The 21,967-nt window shown below is 38.3% G+C and overlaps 1 protein-coding gene across 2 annotated transcripts; it reads left to right on the top strand.

Moving 5' to 3' along the window:
* Positions 1–2,107: 2,107 nt before the first annotated feature.
* Positions 2,108–14,743, top strand: LOC145777329 (RING finger protein 32-like). 2 transcript variants are annotated; one of them, XM_082588687.1, is made up of 9 exons: positions 2,108–2,263; positions 4,897–5,080; positions 5,484–5,576; positions 7,480–7,664; positions 8,593–8,717; positions 9,504–9,707; positions 12,540–12,686; positions 13,230–13,455; positions 14,524–14,743. In XM_082588687.1, the coding sequence occupies exons 1-9, from the start codon at positions 2,237–2,239 to the stop codon at positions 14,548–14,550; spliced, it is 1,218 nt and encodes a 405-aa protein (XP_082444813.1). In that variant the 5' UTR covers positions 2,108–2,236; the 3' UTR covers positions 14,551–14,743. The 2 variants fall into 2 exon arrangements, with proteins under 2 accessions (XP_082444813.1, XP_082444812.1); XM_082588686.1 differs by lacking the exon at positions 14,524–14,743 and having other exon boundaries at positions 13,230–13,710.
* Positions 14,744–21,967: the final 7,224 nt, after the last annotated feature.

Here is a 21,967-nt window from a genome sequence, read left to right on the forward strand (position 1 = left end):
GCTAGTTTAAATCTTCATCTTTGGTGTTCTCAGTCTAAGTATAGAGATTCAAACTAATGTACTTCAGTTGTTTTTTTAATGTCAGTGGCTAAATTTTTTTTATTTACTTAAATTGTGTGCCTGCCTCTGCACACCTGTGTGTATGAATGCGAAATGGCCCGTTTCGGTGAGTCCGATTCGGTGAGTCCGATTCGGTGAGTCCGATCCCTTAACGGGGGATTTTTTTAATTTTTTTTTTAAATTATCGGGTACCGTAGCCTAATTATCATTGCCGTTTTAGGGTTAGGGGTTAAGGTTAGGGGTTAGAAGTTAGGAACTCACCAAATCAGACTCACCGAATCGGACTCACCGAATAGTAGCAGACCCGTATGAATGCGTAGTTAGATTTATTGCTACGGGATGGAGGCTGATTAAGTGACTGCTTATGGTATTTCACTGCCGTCCTCGTCGTCGTTCGTATGAAGCAGAAAGTTTGTGGTCAGCCGAATGGAAGGACTTGGAGCCAACTTTTCGTCAAGTCATCTAGTGTACGGAGGCCTGTTATTCCATTGGGAGGGGAATAGATGGGACACCCAAAGATGAAGTGGTTAGCTGTTTGCTCCGTCGCACCGCACTGACAAGCAGCAGAGTCCCTTATGCCCCAGCGTGTCAAGCAAGCATTGAAGCGGCCAACTCCCGTTCTTATTCGGTTCAGTGTCACCCACTCCCTTCTCTGGAGCTCAGAACCAAGTGGGAGTGAAGAGGCAGGAGAGACATCAAATAGAACGAGGCGAGACTTTATTTTTGGCACAGTGCTCAATTCCTCGGACCAGGCATCTGACGTGCTGAAATCAGCGAGCTGGAGTTTTGCAGCATGCCTTACAAAAGGGCGCCGTGATGGTAGGCGTTGTATGATTGGGACATTGAGAGTGGATACGCAATCGTGTAGTATGTGGTTCGGATCAGCACAGGCTTTATTTACCAACGAAGACACCATCGCTTCTCTGCGTACATTAGCGGGTAGGATACCTGACAGCACTGGAAGGTATTGCTGTGGTGTTGGTTTTAAGCATCCAGTAATAATGCGCATTGTCTCGTTCAGGCAGGCGTCTAATTTTTTGGTGTGCTTGCTGCGACACCATGCCGGAGCTGCGTATTCCGCGGCACTGTAGGCAAGCGCCAGGCCACCTATGCGGAGGGTAGATGGTTTTGCCCCCCATGTTGTGCCGGCCAAGCACCTCAAAAGTCCATTGCGTGCAGTTACTTTTGCACGCAGGCCTTGGATGTGCTGCTTGTACGTCAGTTGCCTATCCAGTTTCACCCCGAGATAAGTTGGTTGACTCTTGAACGGTAACTGACAACCATTGACTTCGACCTTCAATTTCCTGTCGACTTGGTGATTATTGAGATGAAAAGTACTGACGGTAGTCTTTGTAGCACTGAGTTGCAGTCTCCACGTATTCAAGTATTCCGAAATTATTTTCATATCTGACTCCAATGAGTGCTCTACATTGGACCAGATTCTATTAGTGGTTAGTAGGGCTAAATCGTCGACATAACCATATTGCTTTGACTTGGTGTAGGGAAGGTCGCTGATGTAAATATTGAATAGCAGTGGTGCCAAGGTTGATCCTTGAGGCACGCCGTTTTTCAAAGAGCGAGGTCGACTTCTCTGTCCATCACTGGTGTGAACTGTGAAGCGTCTATTAGAGATCATCTCCAGAATGAACCGAACTGTGTGGCGGCTAGGGATAAAACGAAGAAGCTTGAGAGTCAGTCCACGATGCCATACCGTATCATAGGCCGCAGTTAGGTCAACCAGTACCAGGCCAGCTTTCTCTCGATGTTCGAATGCATCTTCAATGTCGTCAGTGAGTTTCACAACTTGATCAACTGTAGATCGTCCATGACGGAAACCAGCTTGTTCCTTCGGTAGTTGAGGTACTGCCGTCCTGATCACGCCATAGTCTTACCAACAGCTGTAACTTACAATGCATTGTTTTTACTTTTCTTTAACTCTGCTTGTTTGATTATATGTGGCGTTATTGAAATAAAATGGCCTAACTTTGAAAAAAAAAATTCAAAAATCTTTTTTTGAAAAATGTTGTGTTGATTGCAGGCCTAACAAGAAGATTTATAAATTGACTAGGTCCAAAAGTGATAAGAAAGTTGGCTCTACTGCAAGATATTTGAAAAAGACAGAGTCAAACTTATCTGTCAAAGGAAGTTTTTTGCTGCTTCTGAGCTCCATATCACTATGAATTCATCCAAAAAAGACAAATCTGTAAGTGGTTACTTTATTGAAAGTCAGATTGGCTCAATTTGAATTTTTTCAGTTGGTATTAAGGTGTATAGCATATCGTAGTACTGCTATAGGAACTATGATACAAGTAAATTGAACAACTTAGAAGAAACACCTGGTAAATCTCCTTAAAAAATAAAGAGCCCAAAAGGCAGATTGCTGAATATGGGTTTAGTATCTACATTTTGACTCTTTATTTGATGTTAATGCAAACGCTCACATATACTCAATCATGTAGTCAATAATCACTTTCTTAAGGATCTAGATGTTCTGAATCAGCAGCCGATTTAATAGCAAGGGAAAAGTATTAAAAACCAATTTCAAAATAAGTTAGGCTGTCGAAAATTTTTGTCACAAAAAATCATTGAAATAGCGGTTGGTTGGTTTTGAATCTTTATGTATTCTTGAACTGACAAAGCCTCTGATAGGTAATTTTTGGCAGTTTTGCATACTTGTGGAGGTTTTTGACGCAGGGCGGTTAGTGAGATTGGTAGAATCAAATATATTGTTGCTGAGAAATTATTCCATCCATTGGATAGAGAGCAATCCTGAAATGTGTTGCTCAAGTGCACATCCCAAGAGCCGAGCAAAATCAAGACCAATTTGCTATAAAAATTGCCTGTTTTTTATCAACCGGGCTAGTGCTAATGTATAAATGACAACATTATTTTTATTAATTAGTGAACGTTTACTGCGAAAAATACTCCAGCAAAGAAATAAAAATTTCATAAAGTTTCCTTGAAAATAGCAAACAAGGCAATAACAAAGTAGGCTGGACAGTAACAAACACACTACAGGTGTTATTGACTACCATAATATATACCTAGGAAAATATAAACCAAGATATTATCTGCCTATCATATATTCTAAGCCTGGCATACTTTGTAGAAACAAGCTAGCTTTATGAAGTCCCTAGTCGGCTGCGTAGCCGAGTGGGGAGAACGTCTGCGCGATGTTCGAAAGAACGTGGGTTCGACACCGCTCTAGAGCATGCGGCATTCGGAATGGCCCGTTTCGGTGAGTCCGATCCCATAATGGGGGATTTTTTCAATTCTTTTTTTTAATTTATCGGGTACCGTAGCCTAATTATCATTGCCGTTTTAGGGTTAGGGTTAGAGGTTAGGAACTCACTGAATCGGACTCACCGAATAGTGGCAGACCTGCGGCATTGCGGCTGTGTCTCGGCAAAGACACTTAATGGCAAGCCAAAATAAGGAGAGCAGCTGACTCGAAGACTATATGTCACTTCGCTGCTTCCTATCATCTGTTGTACCGCATCTGTGATCGCAGTGCACTGTATGTTATTGCAATGGGCGCAAATAAAAACACGATTTTATTATTATTATTATTATAGCTGGGAGCAGCATATTGCTGCAAAACAAATTCAGAGCTTCTATTATTAAGGTGACTGAATGAGTTGTAGCCTAATATACAGTATGTGCAATCGTGCATGCACTAAACATGTATTTGTTTTATTGATGGCCAATCAACAAAATAATGTCTGCCGCAAACCAGTCCCCAGTGCAAAAAAGGTTACGGCCTCCAACTGTGAGCAACATGCTTTTTTAGAGCCAAAAAATAACCAAAATGAGAACAAAAGTTATCAGAATTTGTCAATATTTTCTGGAAGCGAGTCCCCAGACCCATACTCAATGCTTATTTGTCACTACTAATCTTGCTTTGAATGTTGTAATGTCCACTTTTTTTTAGACTATTTTACTTTGGCTGTCCTCACAAAAATGTTTTTTCTAGGTCCACCACTGACTCAATGTAGGTATGTAGTATATTCTTTTAGATTCTGTGTCAATGAATAAAACGTTGTCGACATAAGAAATTCAGAAATTTGTTTTTTGAGTGGTGTAAGTTTATCGATCAACTTTGTAGTGCATCATTCTGAAAAAAGTTTGGAAGTTACTCGCTTAAACCATTAAAATAAGGATATATAAACCAACTCAATATAAACCAAAACACAGATTTTCTGGGGTCTGCTACTATTCGGTGAGTCCGATTCGGTGAGTCTGATTCGGTGAGTTCCTAACCTCTAACCCCTAACCCTAAAACGGCAATGATAATTTGGCTACGGTACCCAATCATTTAAAAAAAAATTGAAAAAATCCCCCGTTAAGGGATCGGACTCACCGAAACGGGCCATTCCAGATTTTCTGTAATGTTTCATAACAAAAGTATTAAAGCAAAAGTAGGGTGGCAATTGACTAGTAGACCATATGGTCGTCTTGTTGTCTCCCTGTCGGTATGGGAACTTCTGTAACTTTTGCATTGTGTATATTACTTGCATATTTCAAATATGTTTATAGGCCTACTATGTTCCTGTTACTGACAAATAAAACATTGATTGGTTGATTAAGTTTTAGCAAAACTCCATAAAGCTTGCTTGTTTCTACAAAGTCTGCCAGGCTTAGAATATATGGTAGGCAGATAATATCTTGGTTTATATTTCCCTCAAGTTTCCTATTGCTCTTGTCTTCCCTAAAATACCACAAATTTACCATTTTTTTAATATTATTGTAAATAAACTTAGTGCTTTTTATTTTGTAAGTGTTTGCACTGAGATAATACTAATATATAAGAGCTTGCTTAATGCTTATTATTTGCAGCCATCTGTACCATCTACAGCATTGGCTGCAGTTGCTTTCCAAGATCAACTCCTGAGGGATTTGTCTATTGGAAATTTGATGACACCATTAAAACATAAAAAAGCTTCTGTTTCTGAAAATTTAAGATTAGATGAAAAACGCAGAAAAATGGCATTGAAGAAAGCAAAACCTACAATAGATACAGGTAGGCTAATAAATTGAAAATGTTTTCATATCTGTGTTGTATACGCATTAAAAACAGCCTTTTCAAAACATTTATCAAGATTTATGGACTTTTTAAACTTTACAAAGTCTTTTTGTACGGTAGGCTATCCCTATTTGTACATAAAAAATTTTGTGGCAGTAGTTTCAAGTCTCAGACATGGTAGCGACAAAAATGTAAGATGAAATGACAAAATTAAAAAATCCAGCAATTCTTCAGCTGAACTACTTCAATCACACAGATTTTTCGTTGTAAATGTTTTGAACTGTGAGTTTTTTTAGAGGACTTTTTTCATAAACAAATGTTCTATTAGTGTGCAGATTTGTCAGTGTAGTTTTATTATTTGATGCAACGTCTGTGTTGTCTAATAACGAATTATTTCCAGGTCTTCGAAAAAAGCAACCTGACCAAACGAAGAGCAAAACACAAAAAGATGCTGAATACGTTCTTGACCCTTGTCCTCGACCTTTGACATTGGGTATTTTGATATAATTAGCATTTCAACATGGTCAGGGGCGCCGGAACGGTTTTTGACTGGGGGGGGGCAGGATTATGAAAAAAAGGTATTTTTGTTGCTGAAAGGCCATTTTTTTAAAGTTTTAAGATAAGATATAGCAATAATGCTCATCCATCAGCTCATCATCGAGTAGCCTAATGATACAAGTGTCCGGTATACAAAGAACAATGGCACGGGAGGGCATCATGCTACGTTATGATGATGTAGGCTAACCTACTGTGATACAGAATTTTGTGTCGTGAATATTATTTTGAGGCAAAAATGAAAGATTATAATTAAGCTAATAGCTAAAACTGTTACTTATATCGTATTGCAAAATGTGCATTAGCTTACATGATCTTAAAAGGGCACCATTGCCCCCCCATTCACAGAAAACTTGAGGGCAGGGGGGCATTTGCCCCCCTGATTCCGGCGCCCCTGAACCTAGTTAGTGTTTTTGTAGTGTGGTAAAGTTGTTTTATAGGTGACACTTTGTAATACGGTACTATAACCATACTAAGCTGGAATTCGCACTTAAGCCTGTGAGCTTGTCTTAAGTTCACAGTGCAAAAAAAAATTATCACCAATACATTCAACTATCATCTCTAACTCTAAGAGTCTCAAACCGCGATGCATTTTCAAACTTTAAAATAATTAACAGTTACAGTAGACTACATATTTTTCTATAGATTTAGAAAGGTAGAATTCACTCTAAAAATGCTCAAAAAACCTGAAAATACTCATCAAACTTTACACGATGTTTTAGCACTATTGTCGCGCCATTTTATTATGTGCGAGAAATTCGCATTGTTACATCACAATTGCATTTCCTATTCACTTATTGTGACGTTATCGCAATAGTAACCTTGGTATTTGTTGGTCAGCTCTTCAAGGGTTTAGTTTTTTCGCGCTTTCTGAAATTTGATTGCAAGATTTTTACTCTCCAGGTCCGTCGTTTCGTTGGCGTTCGTACAGCGTTTTCCATCTCTTTGTTCTTATTACTTTTTCATGCGATCTAACGTTCTTGATGCGTTCTTACTACCCTGTTTATTGCGTTTTAACTGACTGACTTTACTGACTTCTTACTGTGTACTGCGGCCCTCGCCCCTCGGGATAAGTTACAGTGTTCATTTGGCCCTGAGAGCAATTTGAGTTAGAGACCCTTGCTCTAAATGGTGTTTGTTATCTGAAAAATCATATAATAAACACCACTCATTTGTGAAAAATCACTGATTTTGATTTTCACATAATAAGGAATAGTTTGATGCTAACTGTTTAATCACAAAGGTGCAAATGGTTTTTGGCAGCAACCTTTTTTTAACATTGTTACGTAGGTATGTTGGCGTCACCCGTGGAAAAAAGAGGCCTGATAAAGTGTTTTTTTGGCCTCGATTCCGTGCTTATTCTGATCACATTTTTAGCCAACCGTCGTTTTTGTAACAAATTGCCCTCTCTCCGTATCTTTTGAATTTATTGATATGTAAGAAAAGTTATGCACTTTAAATTTTCAATTAGATCTTTAACAGAATCTTCATTGCTGCAAGCAAGAGGCCTATTTGTCTCAAGGAGGCTTTGGTTTGTTCTGTAGCTGATAAGCTGAAGCGCTTACTATGTACTTTTGCTGATTGACGAGCCAGCATAGTGGCCGACTGGTTATCACCTTCGGCTCTAGTGCTGGTAAGCCTGAGATCGATTCCAAGTCGGGTCATACCATAGAATATAAAAGCTGATTGTGTTTATTCTTGCATAATGCAATGAGAATATGTCGGGTAGTACTGTGATGGCATCGCAAACCTGAAATAAAATTAAAAATGAACCCTGTCGCTAAAAGACCTTAGCAGTTATAGAACGACAATAAATAAAACTAAACATGGCTGATTGACAGCTCAAAAACTTGGCCTCATTCCTCACAACAAAGATCAAGAACAACTCCTCAGTGAAAGCGAATGGAGTTCTTTAAAGCAGACTTCATACAGCAGAGATGATTTCAATAATCCATGTGTCATTTGCAAAGATGAGTTCAGATTAGAAGATCAAGTTCTGCTTAGTTGCTCACACGTTTTTCATAAAGTAAGTTTAAAGTAAAGTCGAATACAAGCATCAATGTTGGCGACACTGTTAATTACTCCGTAGGCTATAACCGATCGAAAGATAAAGTACATTAAGTTACTTGCATGAATAACTTACCTACAAATGCAGCATAAGGGTAAATATGGGATACTTGATATCTTGCGTACCTTTGTTGCATATTTTTAAAAAGGTTACCGGTATGTTATGTTTTGCGTCTGCATGAAATATGGCTGGTGGACTCAGGAGTGGATCCCAGCAGCAAGTAACTTTTGAAGGGGGATTTCTACAAAACACAATGATGTATAAGCCTAAATTAATCCGATCTTGTAAATACACCATAGCCTATATATAAATCAAATATAGTTATTACTATCTGAAGCCTTTACAAATTGTTTCACCTAACGGATCATCAGAAGGTCTTATTCTATTTGAAACAATTTGTAAAGGCTTCAGATAGTAATAACTATATTTGATTTAATTCGCTCTGCTTTGCCTTTTTGCTTGGCATTGAGCACTTTTTGTAGTATTAATAGTTTTCATTGTTTTATTCTATATATAAAGGTTTTATATGTGTTTTTTTTTTAGGGGGGAGGGCGATCACCCCAATTTCTCCCCCTGGATCTGCCACTGTGTGGACTCTTACACATGACCTGGATGATTTCCAGTCATTAAATAAACATATTTGGGTACCTTACGTATGATCTTGTATCGGTGCACTTGTTTACATGTATAGTTATTACTATCTGAATTCTTAACAGCCTGTTTCACCTCAAACGGATCATCAGAAGAGTCTTATTCAAATAGCTCTGCTTTGCTTTTTTGCTTAGCACTGAGCACTTTTTGTAGTATTAATAGTTTTCATTGTTTACATGTATATATATTTTCATTTAAATTGCTTTTACCCTGATATTTAATGCATATCGTCCAGGCATGCTTGCAATCGTTCGAAAGGTACTCTGGCCGAAAAACCTGTCCAATGTGTCGGCATGAAAGCTACCAAACCAGGGTTGTTCATGACGGGACGAGAGTCTACAAACAGAGATCTGCTACAAAGTGAGCAAATGTCTGTCATGAGGCATTGTATCAGCCATAATAACTTCCCAAACAGCAAATCAGCAGACGTTGAATCAATGAAAAAATGACTGATTTGCTGTCTGGAAATGTTTATGTTTTATGAAATGTTTTATTGATTATTATAGGCTAGCTTTCTTACATGCATTTTTGTTTACTTTTCTGCATTAGCCCAACTTATAAATTGTTTTTGTGGCCATTAATTAAATGGTCAACCTAGTACTCTCCTACTCTGCAGGAACGTTAGTCTCGAAGGCTAAGTATAATGGGAAGTAGGAACCTATCTTCTCATCTCTTGATGCTTGGATTCAAGTATGGGACTCACCTTTACCTTACAGCAATTGTAGTCATGAAGTTATATGTGACAAACCGAAAAGTAAAAATTTGAGAAGGCTTTCTGGTGTTGAAATCACTAATTTTTCGCCCGTTTATATGTTATAATTTCTTTGTTTAACCATAGGCATACGAAGCCGAGCAACGTTATCAAGTTTAACGTATTATTCAAGTTTATTACATTTACATAAACATAAAACTACGCAACAAATTAAGTATCGAACGTTTTCGGCATCACAAGATGTCCTCTTCAGAAATAACATATATACAATTTAACTACATCTGAATAAAATACAAAACTATAAACAGGAAAAAACAAAAACTGCTCAGTACTTCTGGCTGCACATTATTTGAGCTAGCTCTATGTTTTACATCTTTCGCTACACAGCTTCAAACAGCAGCGTGATAATTTAGTCTTCGTTATTTATCTTGTAGAATCCAAGCTTATTGGCGAGGCTATGTGGTCAGGAAATGGTACCGGGAACTTCGAAAGACGGTTCCTCCCAAAGATGTGAAACTTCGTAAGAGGTTTTACGAGAACAGATTGAGTGAAATTACCGATAGAATGGTTGCTATGACAACCAGCGACAGAGTTGACAGGTTTTTAGATGACATTGACCATTCGGTACAACAAAGCAGGTGGGTTTATAAGGCTACGTTATGTGCTGTAGGCTTGTTTTCCTCATGATGTAGCCTGCGATGTGGCATGTCAGTGAATTGGAAAGGTGGCAAAACCTCGAAGGGATTCAAAAGTGCATGAACACTGGTTTCGGCAATGAAACTAAGTCAATTCATTTTATTTATTTCGACAATGCCATCTAACAAATACACTTAGTGAATAAACAAAACAATACCCGATATTGTAGGCTAGATTATGGCACAATCAAGATGGCAGCGAAACACCATAAGCTGCCATCTAGACAGCCTCCACTCCATAATAGTTTATTTGTGTCAGTTGTTTATATGTGTAACTAAAAAGCCCCCAGCCCTACGCTTTGAAAACTTCCGGACTCAATAATCAACCCACATGTCTCTCAGCAACCCATGAAGTTGGACTCATCAGTATCGCACCACAAACTCTGGACCGCGTGTTTACCGTTTAATTGAATTCTTACCGTTGTGGAACGAACCCACCATCGGCGTGCGAATTTTTTTCCCACGAACTTTCTGTCTCATTTGCGTATTTCTGTAAGAGTAGCCATTAGCCTGGTTACCGCGCGCGGTAATTATTTTTACCGATTCATTTTTTCGCTCGGTTTTCAAAGTCAGCCCTCTAGGTCCAAATCTTCGCCCTCCAGGTCCGATTTTCGCCCTCCAGGTCCAAATCTAAACATTGAACTTGAAAAAAACAAAACCTGAAGACACACCTACTTTAAAAAAGTTGAGAAAAGAAATTGGTTCTGGTCACTCTAAAAGTAAGATTTTCCGGAAGTGTTTTGAGAGATTGGTTGATTGAGATTCCGAGATATAACTACTTGCCAATGAAATTCTGCAATCATTATAAAACATAAGCTTAACCCTAACCCTACTTTTTTTGAAAAGCGCTTGTGCACCGCAAAAATTAATTTAAAGAAAAAAAAGTTGACTTCGATCGGCGTCGAACCGTTGTCCTCACAAATTTTTTTTTTTAAGGTTTGGTTTGGGTGACCGCTAAGTAGTTTTAAGAGACCGCAAGTAAATACCAAAAAATAGCCATAACTACATACAATCAACACAACAACAAGACACAGCTTTGTCGGCGTAGCCGAGTAGTGAGAACGTCTGCGCGACGTTCGAAAGGACGTGGGTTCGACACCGCTCCAGAGCACGCGGCTGTGTCTCGGCGAAAGACACTTAAAGGCAATCCAAAATAAGGGGAGCAGCTGACTCAAAGACTATATGTCACTTCGCTGCTTCCTGTCGTCTGTTGTATCGCACCAGTGATCGCAGTGTACTGTATGTTATCGCAATGGGCGCAAATAAAAGCATGATTATTATTAAATGATTGTGACAGCGACCAAACAGCCTGCCCAACACGGCCTCCAAACAAGTTTGCTGCACAATCAAACAAAGTGTGCTTGTTGGTTTCTGCTTGTTATGTTTCCACACGTAAAAACTGATCATTATGCGCCATAAATCAGAAATAAACATTGACGAGTATCGAAGGCAGTGGCGTAGCCAGGAAAAAAATTTGGGGGGGGCCAAATATTTGCTGAATTGAAGAGAACGACAAAGTGTTTGATTTAAGACATCGCCACCTGATGTGCAGTGGCGTATCCTGGTGGCTTGAGCAAGGGGAAGCAATAAAACTGGTGGGGGTTAGAGCGTGCCGAAGGCACGCGTATTCTAGGGGGGTCCGGGGGCATGCTCCCCCGGAAAATTTTTGCAAAATTACACTTAAATAATAGATTATAGCGCTTTCTGGAAACACTTTTAGGGTAATATTTGTATGAAATTTATTAGCAGATAAACAGCTATTAACTTATTAAAGGTAGCTCTTACACACGAACGGGCAAAATCTGCGGCTAAAATTAGAGAACACCAAAAACTCAGCTACACAAAAACCCAATAGAGTAAGCCATTCTGAAATTGCTTCCACAAATTAGTTAAAAGAAACGTAAATCGAGTAAATTTTGTGCAATTTACAATTTTCAAAATTTATTGGTGTCTTTCTGTGTGTCTAAAACAAGTCCTTGGGGTGTTAACAGCCAGATGTCTTGAAAAACGTTACAAACTTCTTTAAATTTTATTATATTTTCAACAAAGGGCTCAACTTTGGAATCCAAACTTTGAAAATTTGGGGGGGGCCATGGCCCCTTTCGCCCCCCCCTGGCTACGCCTATGATCGAAGGTGCACTTCTTTTGTGAATAACTCTTTGATTCAGCTGTTAGCTGTACCTCCACTTATTCTTTTTTCGAGAAACAACCATTACTTTTCTACTGTAGTTGCAAGTCCAAATTTTGGGAAACCGCTGGAGAAATTTGGGGAACCGTTTCGGTCCCCCAAAACACCTTAAAATAAACACTGCTCACGAACATTAGGCACAAGGTGAAACCACTGAAGTAAACATGCCAACAACAAAAATGTTTTGCATTCACACGATATTAATACAAACTCTATGCGAAGTAGGCTAACCGACAGACAGCAAGTTGGTGGGAAAAATTTTTCGCCAGCAGCGTAACGTGACCATTTTTTGGGTGTTCATTTTTTTCAGATAGGCCTAACTGTATTCAATATATAAGTTATTGAAAAAAGCCCTGGGTGTGGTTCAACCGAGTCAGCTCTACTGTTATTTTTTTTTAATGGACTAAGTTACAAATAGATCATATGCTTCAAATTTACTGAAAAAGTAAACACCCAAAACTACAGTCACGCTACGCCACTGGAATCCACAATCTATGTCCACGGCACCAGAAGGTCCCAACCGGGTCCCGTTTGAAACATAGTTTTGCTATGAACTTTTCTCTAATGAACAAAGTCTATCTGTTTAGAAATGTATTCCGACATTTCGAAAAGTCTGTCTTGTCTCATTTGACTGAAGAGGAGTGGACAGACATTGAACTGCGAGCGATAGAGCGTGGCGCCACCGAGTGTCCGATATGTTTGAGATCGCTTGAACTCTCAAGTAGCTTTGCCACGTAAGAAATAAGCTTCTGGATGAGAAAACTTTCCTTCCATTTGTATATATTTTTTAAACACACGGGTGTGTAACATCTTGCACATACAAAGTATGAATATGTCCTTATTCGTAAGTAATATGGTAAGTTAGTCTATTATTTAGTTAGCCTAACCTCTGGTGGTGTCTACGCCTAGGCTACTTTACCTCAAACGATGCTCATATGAATTAAACATTATTAAGGATTCTTGTTAAAAGAAGAAATGTAAGATAAAGACTGAGATAGCCTAAATCGTTAGCAATAATAGCCTGCATCATAAAAGAAATTAATTGAACAAGCGACACGTTTTCTATTTTTGATGATCTTTTAGAAAAAACAAGCTTTTGGGGCAGAGGAGTAGGCTAGACTAAGCGAGCTTTAAACTGAGTCAATGCCAAGCTACCCTTTTATGTCGCTGTTTTTAATTGACGGTATATTTAATTTAAGCTACGGTACTTTAGATTAAGTAAATGTTTCAGAACCAAAATTATGCTTTTCAAAGTGAGCCATTGTTTATTTTTACAGAATTACAGGTCCTGCGTCTTCATGTGGAGATATTTTGAACAGAGATAAGGATTCGATAGCCCTGCTGTCTTGTTCCCATTTATTCCACGCAACATGCCTCCACGCCCTGGAGACGTTTTCAATGGATGATAATCTCAATCATCCTCTTCACGAAGAAGGAAGATCACCCGGGACTGCAAATCCAATCTTGTCGGAGCGGTGTAACTCTGCTTCATTCAAATGTCCAGTATGTCGAACTTTATACATCAAACGAGTCCTGGCACTACAATAGGCTGATACTACTTGTGACATTTCATAAAAATTATCTAATTTTCATTGGCTCACTGTAGTTCGTGCTGGCTGCAGCTACAACACCCAATTCGACGCAGAGATGTAGCCTACGTATACGCCGCAAATTCTACGCTGTAGGCTAGACTTGCGGCGTCAACTTTTTGTGTGACACTGTTGAAGTGTTGTTGCCGGGGAATTATTCCAGTTACTAGGTGCCGCTGAATGGAGAGCAGTCCTGAAAATGCGTTGCTCAAGCGCAAACCCCGAGAATCGAACTTGCGCCGCGTGATCTTGACCCGGGCGCCCAACCACTGAGCTAACAGAGACCATACGGTTTACAAGTGAATTTCCACCCTGCAGTTGGCTAATGACGATTTTGTCGTTTAAACTACCACCTAAGCCATGTAAAAAAAACATTTAGGCTAACACACACAAAAAAAGAAACCAAACATGCTTTAAAATAAAGTCAACATAGAATTCCTAAAAACTAACAGAGTTAGTTTGTTAGTTTTTATGATATAGGCTAATCACGTGTTTTTATTATATAGGCTAATCACGTGGTCACAAACGCACGCAAAATAGCAGAGCTTATTGGTAGGCCTATTAAGCAGGTGTTTTCAAAAAACACGGTAGCCTACGACGTAGGAAGAGAAGGTTTGGTTACGAATGTGCTGATGATTTGAGTCGTCTTTCAGCTGAAGAAAAATTCAAATCGCAATTTTTTCTTGTTCTCACTGATCAGGCCATGTCTTCTGTTTCTTTGCGCTTTGACCAACTCGTGGAGTGGTAGGCTACAAGTTGTTTGAATTTCTGTACAACGCTAGCAGCCTGAAGAAGTGTCTCAGAGAAAATGGTTGGTTGGTTTTGAATCTTTATCCTCGGACTGACAAAGCCTTGATTAGTTATTCCTGGTAGTTTCGCATACTTGTAGAGGCTCTTGACGCAGGGCCGGTTACCGAGATTGGTAGAGTGAAGTTTTCCGATTATTGAAGTGATGTTGTCAGGAAATTATTCCATTTTCTAGGTGCCGCCGAATGGAGAGCAGTCCTGAAATGCGTTGCTCAAGCGCACATCCCGAGAGTCAAACTTGCGCCGCGTGGTTTTGAGCGGGCACGTAACCACTGAACTCATGGAGCGGACAATGGAACTGGACAGTGGACAATCACTGCAAATAAAATAAAAATGGGAGACATTGATGCCAACGAACTAATAGTGGAAATGAATCGTTTTATTTATTTCATCGAGAAAGGACTTGTCACGGCAAGCATTTTTTTAACGTAGCCTACAAGAACAGTACAGCCTTCAAGAGATATACCCGAATCTTTGCATTTGCACCAGAATTCTTCTGGCCGACCACACCAGCTACTGTCGCCAGTGCTGAAAGGACCATCAGCAGAATGAAACTGATCAAAAATGTCTTGCGCTTAAACCGTGGCAGACGACAGGCTTTCTGCTCTTGCAATTACCATCGAAAACAAGATTGCCAAATCCCTGGACAATGACCCATTAGCCTACAATTTTCGCAGAACAAGGCTCGAAAGAAGAGCTTTGCGTAATTATAGAATATGTCCACACTGTCACTGTAGACCTATCCTACACAGTGGTGAGCGCAGCTAATGTAAAAGTTAGCTTTCAACAACCAAAATAACGTTTCTATCAAGCAGTTTGAGATCATGTCTAGAGGCAGGTCTGAGTATCAAACTAAGATCTTGGAAGCCTTGTACATAAAACGTCACAATCCACTTTTGAACAGACAATTGTATGCTTGCGGCTCGTCTTTCTTGCTCTCTGTATTTTAAAATTAGTTTTTTCGCACCTTGCCTTTCTACCATATCATGTGATCTGTTTAACACCGTTTGATGCAGTTACCTTTGATTCTCGTGGAGCCTATATCGTTGAGTTTGAGCTAGTCAGAAGTACTGTGCAGTTTTTGTCTTTTTCTGTTTATAGATTTAGTTAACCATTGTATTTTTTTCAGATGTAGTTAATTTGTATGTATATTATTCCTGAAGAAGACATCTTGTGATGTCGAAAACGTTCGATACTTAATTTGTTCGGTAGTTGTATGTTTATGTAAATGTAATAAACTTGAAGATGTTAAACTTGATCACGTTGCTCGGCTTCGTATGCCTATGGTTCAATAACATAATTAATTTAATACAGTATAACGAAAAATTCTTTAAATTTCAAAAATGACGCTTTTGCTACCAAGCTGCGAGACTGACTAATTGAATCTAATTCGGGTGTGTTCGTGCGCCCCCAAAAACGTGATTAAATTGAGTAAAAAAAGCATTCTCGCTTGCTCGACTAATTTTAGTTAGAATCATAACGTACCTTAGGTAGCCTAGATAGATTTATCTAAAAACCTTTATCACATTTGCCAGATCAAACAACGTATGTTTCGATTTTACTAAAGGACCAAATTAATTAAATTTTTACCCACAATTCCGCTTTAATGCCTGAAAAAAGGTTTGCAAAGTTGCCAAATGCTGCACTGTTGACTTGAAGCTTTAAAAAATAATTCAGAAATATTCACGTACAGTTTCCAGATGCCAAGTTTTTCCAATGTTTAATTTTTGTTAGCCATTCGAAGTAATTTAATATTTGTTGAAAATTTCATGCCAACAAGCTTGTGTTGATCATGACTATGTTCAAATCCTGTTTGTATCAAAATTTTTGCATTCAATTCCAAAAGTGACAAAACATGTCCAAAAAAGCTTACTACATTTTTTAAAAATAAAATGTGGTATTCAAGTTTGTCTTGATGTTTTTTTGGTAAAAATTTTTCAGCCTTCTTGTAAATTTCCCAAAAAGATTTTTGTTGTTTTGATTTTGCCTTTGTAACCTTCGTTTTCTATAGAAATTGTATTTTTTTAAATAGGTTCTCTAAGCTTAAGAAAAAATTCTTTTTTCTTTTTGTTACTTGTTTTTTGATAGATGAAACATTTTCAAAAATACTTTTTTTTTATCTTATTTTAAGTTTGCTTTTAGTGAACAAAAACGCTATACAACCGAGCACCGAGCTGAACACCTGGCAACTTCGTCTTTCAGCATGCGTTGCAATCGCGTTTTGACTTTTCTGAAATGAAAGTTAAATTTTCCGAATCTTTTGTCTCCTTTTATGTTGCAAGTAGAGTGCGTTTAGAAAGTTTGCAATTGCGGGTTTCAAGTAATATTTTGAAAAGCACATGGGAATGGACATTTTCCAATAGTTGAGGTTTTTAATCTGTTCTAGAATAAATATGGCCAAAGAAAATGAAGTAAACATCAAATAAAGTCAAGGTTTTGTTTGGGACACAAATTATGCCCATTAAAACGTAAAATATTTGCGATGTAGTGTTTATAGCTTTCCAAACCTTTTCATGTTAAACCATGTATCAATTTGACAGTGGCTAGCTTTGTAAACTAATATATAATGTGGGGACTCAAGCAGTAGTCGCTGTTGGCGATAACATTACGACATCCCTTGACAAGATTTTATTTTGGGCAGTGGCTATTTGACCGGCGCCGGTCTTTGAATCTGAAATACTATTTGACCGGTCATGACGTCACTATATAGGCATTTTTTTCTCTTTCAAAGCAAAAGACAAGAAGAGTGCCTATATAAGTTCTAAATTCAACACCTATGTTCAACTGATTCTGTGGCGCGTAGGATACAGTCTTCGAAATTAGCATATTTTTACTTCGGCAAAAACGTTGCCGAGGCCAAACGGCAAAAGTTGAAATTGCCTCGGCAATTGCTGTGAACGTTTATTACGAAAAAATTGTAGGCTACCACAACTAGGGACGGTACATTACGGGACGCGCAACTCCGTTGTTCCTTCAACATTAGAAGGGTCAATTGTCAATTTGACATTTTTTTACGCTTTACTGCAGGCTTGCTTTCAACTAAAAACCTTAAATTACTTTAAAACCAACTTAACTTTTCTTATATAACCCATAAAAAGTAAAATATTGTGTAAATTAGAAAAAAACGTAACCCTTCTAGTGTTGCGGATAAGCCAAAAGCGGATGAAGTTTCGCATCCCTATGATCTACAATCCCTACCACAACATGTAAAACGAGAAGCGAAAAATATAATAGAGTAGGCTAGTCTATCAAGACCGCATTGTTTGGTTTGTTGTGATGTAATAATATCAAAAGTAGCGATAAAGCGAGCAACGCGATACGCACGCTGTTACGATAATTCATGTTAAATAACTCACGGGGGAGGAAGTATGTTAATTTTGGATTGATTCAACGTTCGAGTCAGCACAAATCGATTTAATTTTCCCGACCGGTTGTATTGCGTAACAACAATGCCCAATAAGAAATTTACATTTGTTTTACATTAATTCGACATCTAGCAACGTTAAATTATCATAAAATAGCGTTAATTGCTCAACCAGGTACAGGTAACAAATTAATAGCTCCCTGCGAGAAGGATGCCTCGATTTATGTTTACACTAACATAATTTCGGCACAATTGGAATACTGCGAGCAACACAAATACTGTTTGATAAAGAACTACCATAGTCAGAATCGGAATCGTCAGATGCTGCTTCGGAGGATGAGGTTGTCTCGTCATGGATGCAACCTAGTTCGTACCCTGAACAGTTTGTACCCTCAGTTCGTACCCTGAAAAGATCGAGAGAAAAAATTAAAAAAAGCCAAAGTCGCTGATCGCAGTTTCCGCAAACATTTTAAAATTTTCCCCCTGAAAAGATCGAGAGAAAGATAGCACAAAGCCGAAGTCGCTGATCGCAGTTTCCGCAAACATTTTTCCACAGTTTCCACTAACCCTAACCATAGACTAATCTATGCTCTAACCCTAACCTTCGCTGATCGCAGTTTCCGCAAACATTTTTCCGTAGTTTCCGCTAACCTTTACCCTAACTCTAACCATAAAGTAATCTATGCTCTAACCCAGGGTTGAGAAAAACCCGGGTTTTTTTAAAAAAGCCCAACCCGCCCGGGTTTTTTTATAAAAAAACCCTGGTTTTTTTGGGTTTTATTGGGTTTTTTTAAAAAAGATGCAAAAAAGGTAGATTCATGCTTATTTCACCTCAAAACTACTTTTTACGAGTGAAGTGCCTTTCACTCACAGTACATGCTTGCATAACTCAATAAAATAATGCACTAGGGCTGTTGTTGCTTAAATGTTGCATCATCCATTAGTTTCAAGATCAAGTTGGATGTTGCATCATCCACTGATTTCTATATTATACCAAGTTGATGCTACCGTGGTAGAAATCACATTATTGCATCATTTGTTTAGATTTGAAGGCAAGGAGCATTTATGCCATCATGTTTAAATATTTTTTATCATTTATATATATATTATATATAGTAATGGATGAGCAATTGAGCGATTGCGTGGCCAATTAGGCAAATGCTCTGAAACAGCCATGCGTTAGAATCCAGAATCTGTAATTGGTAAATAGCCTCCTAAATTGCATTTCACATCATATATACAGACTACAGTAGAGTAGTACTTTCACCAATTTAACTATAAGGCCTTCTTGCATAAATGAGTTTTAGTGTAGTATACACAAAGTGACATTACTTGATTTTTGTGTACTGTGCAATATCCACTACGTTTTCAGTTTATTGGAAATTACTTCACAATCACATCCTTAAGTCCTAATTTAAAGTTTGTTGTAAGTGCCTTGTTGTGTTTTTGTAAATTTTTTTAATTTTCCAATAAAAACTGGACAAATATGATGCTCTGGGTTTTTTCATGGGTTTTTTTGGGTTTTTTTAAGTGGGTTTTATTAAAAAAACCCACCCGGGTTTTTTTGGGTCGGGTAGAATACCAACAACCCTGCAGTCTAACCCTTGCTGATCGCAGTTTTCGCAAACATGTTTCCGCTAACCTTTACCCTCACTCTAACCATAAAGTAATCTATGCTCTAAACCTAACCTTCGCTGATCGCAGTTTCCGCAAACATTTTTCCGTAGTTTCCGCTAACCTTTACCCTAACTCTAACTATAAAGTAATCTATGCTCTAACCCTCGTTGATCGCAGTTTCTGCAAATATTTTTCCGCAGCTTCGCTAACCCTAACTCTAACAATCGAGTAATCTATGCTCTCTAACCCTAACCCTCGCTGATCGCAGTTTCCGCTAACCTTAACCATAATCCATGCTCTAATCCTAACCCTATTTTTTGCAGCAGACAAAATAAAAGGTTTCTCTCTCTCTCCTCGCTGATCGCAGTTTCCGCAAATATTTTTCCGCAGTTTCCGCTAACCCTAACCTTCGAGTTTGTTTGCGAAAACTCCGATCAGCGAGTTCGGCTTTGTGCTATTAAATTGCGATCAGCGACTTCCACTTTTTTTAATTTTTTCTCTCGATCTTTTCAGGGTACGAACTGAGGGTACGAACTAGGTTGCACCCTCTCGTCATCACTGAAACTGAAATCAGACACATTTACAGATGCTTGGCTGTAAATCTACACTGTCTTCGTCGTTCGCAATGAAGCGTCCACGTTTTGCGGCTTTCGTGCTTTGATACCCATCAACACGCCTCTTTCTCTTTCGCAAAACTCCATTAGGGTGTTGACCAAGGATGCCAGACCTTGGTTTTTCCACCTAGATCTGGGTTTTTTTGACCACATCTGGGTTTTAAGTTTTTTTATTTCAAATTTAGGTAAATCTAGGTTTTTTTGGTTTTTAACTTTGTACAGAGCTTGCACGGTATTAAGGCACTGGGATCTTCGATAAATGGTCCACACTGCAACACAAAAATGATAAGGTACGGTAGCCTACTGGTAATGTTTTTTTGCATCAGCTACTGCAGTCAGTGAGGTACAGGATGCTAAAGAAATGATCCAACTTTATGAAAATGTGGATGACTAAAAATTGGAGTAGTACAACTATTTGTGTTACTGAACATTTACTTATTGTGAATTTGAGTTATTCTTTTCAACATTATGTTCAAATGAAAAAGGCTAAGCAGGGTTTATTGCTAAGAACCAAGTTATCGTAGTTGTACACCAAGCAGTAAGCAGGCATGATGATTCTCCTCAGCCGCAGTCTACAACTCACACAGCAAAAAGTTTAGTTCAAAAGTCAAAACTAACCTTATTGGTTTTGTCTAGTCAGTTTTAGAAATTTTGGTTAAACACGCACTGAACCTTGCTAGGCTAGACGCTTTACCATAAAGGTAATTTTGAACCAAAATCTTTGCTGTGAGCCCATATAGGCCTACCAAGCTCTTGTTTTTGTATATAGTTATATTACATATATATTAACTACCATACCAACATAAGCATGTATATATATTGTATAATTACGGTATATATAGGCTACGTGTTACTATTTGTAGCTTTCTGAGGCTTCTGTGTAATGATTTAAAAATGGTGCTGAAAGCGCACGCAGGTTTTTTTAACCGCTTTACTACATATTTTCTGGACCTGGGTTTTTTTTGCCTCATCTGGGTTTTTTTTAGCACACAATCTAAGTTTATTGGAAATTTGTCGCTGGCATCCTTGGTGTTGACTAAGAAACAAATCTATGGCTGTAGCATATCGACTGGGAGGAATGTCTCTTCCTGCACATCGCACTCGCATTAGTGCTCTTTGGCTAACATTGTTGAGACGCATTCTAGAGAAAAGAATAACACAGTTTCAACAACACAGCCTAACTATTTTTTATCCTTGATTTAGTACATTGTAAACCAAAAAGTACGCAATAAATTACATTTCATTGGTAAATCTTTATACATATAGATTATCAATTTATCATACGTAATTTTATTACTCCATATAAAATGCTGAGCATTCTTGCAAATGAAGAAAACACACGCTCAACTTCCGCATTGGAAAGAGGCAAAACGACGCATATCTCAATTAATTGCAGAACGTTGTGGAGTCGCAGCTTGTCTCGTAGCATAAACAGTTGCTTCCATACCTTCATTGGCTCGGAAGAAGGGAAGAAACGTCGCACGTGCGAGACAGCCAGATTGACTTCAATTCCTAAAGAAAATACAACTTGATAAATGCCTTTTGTAGTGAACTTATCTGTCAATATTTTTCGTCAATCTGCCAATACCCACAGGCAAAAATCGGTTATTTTTACGTTGATTCAACGTCTCACTCTGTTGAATTGAATCAACGTAAAAGTGTCATAAAAGTAACCAGCTACTTAAAAAAATTACCAATTTGTTAAAAAAACAAATAAAACGTCAACCGAATGTTGTTCATCTTTTTATCTCTAGTAAACCAATACTGATGAAAATAGACTCACATATGCGGCTTTGGTTAAAGTTGTTTTGCTCAAGCACAGATGAAAATTGTTCCATGATTCGGTTTGCAGCATTTCGGATATTTTCAATCTCTTGACTGACATAAGACTTGGTGTCCAGGAGGGTAGCCGCTGCATTAAAGGCATACTAAAGGAAAATTTCAAACCGGAATTAAGCATTAAAATGAGTAAACTGAACATTCAAGAATACATTTCAAAAACAATTACCGAAAAAAATTTGTTT

The sequence above is a fragment of the Aplidium turbinatum genome, chromosome 9, assembly GCF_918807975.1.
Source record: "Aplidium turbinatum chromosome 9, kaAplTurb1.1, whole genome shotgun sequence".
Classification (NCBI taxonomy): domain Eukaryota; kingdom Metazoa; phylum Chordata; class Ascidiacea; order Aplousobranchia; family Polyclinidae; genus Aplidium; species Aplidium turbinatum.

Coding starts and splice junctions, on each gene's coding strand:
- LOC145777329 (XM_082588686.1), top strand. CDS start 2,237: ATGAATTCATCCAAAAAAGACAAATCT. Junction 2,264..4,896: donor CATCCAAAAAAGACAAATCT/GTAAGTGGTTAC, acceptor TATTATTTGCAG/CCATCTGTACCATCTACAGC. Junction 7,665..8,592: donor GCTCACACGTTTTTCATAAA/GTAAGTTTAAAG, acceptor CATATCGTCCAG/GCATGCTTGCAATCGTTCGA.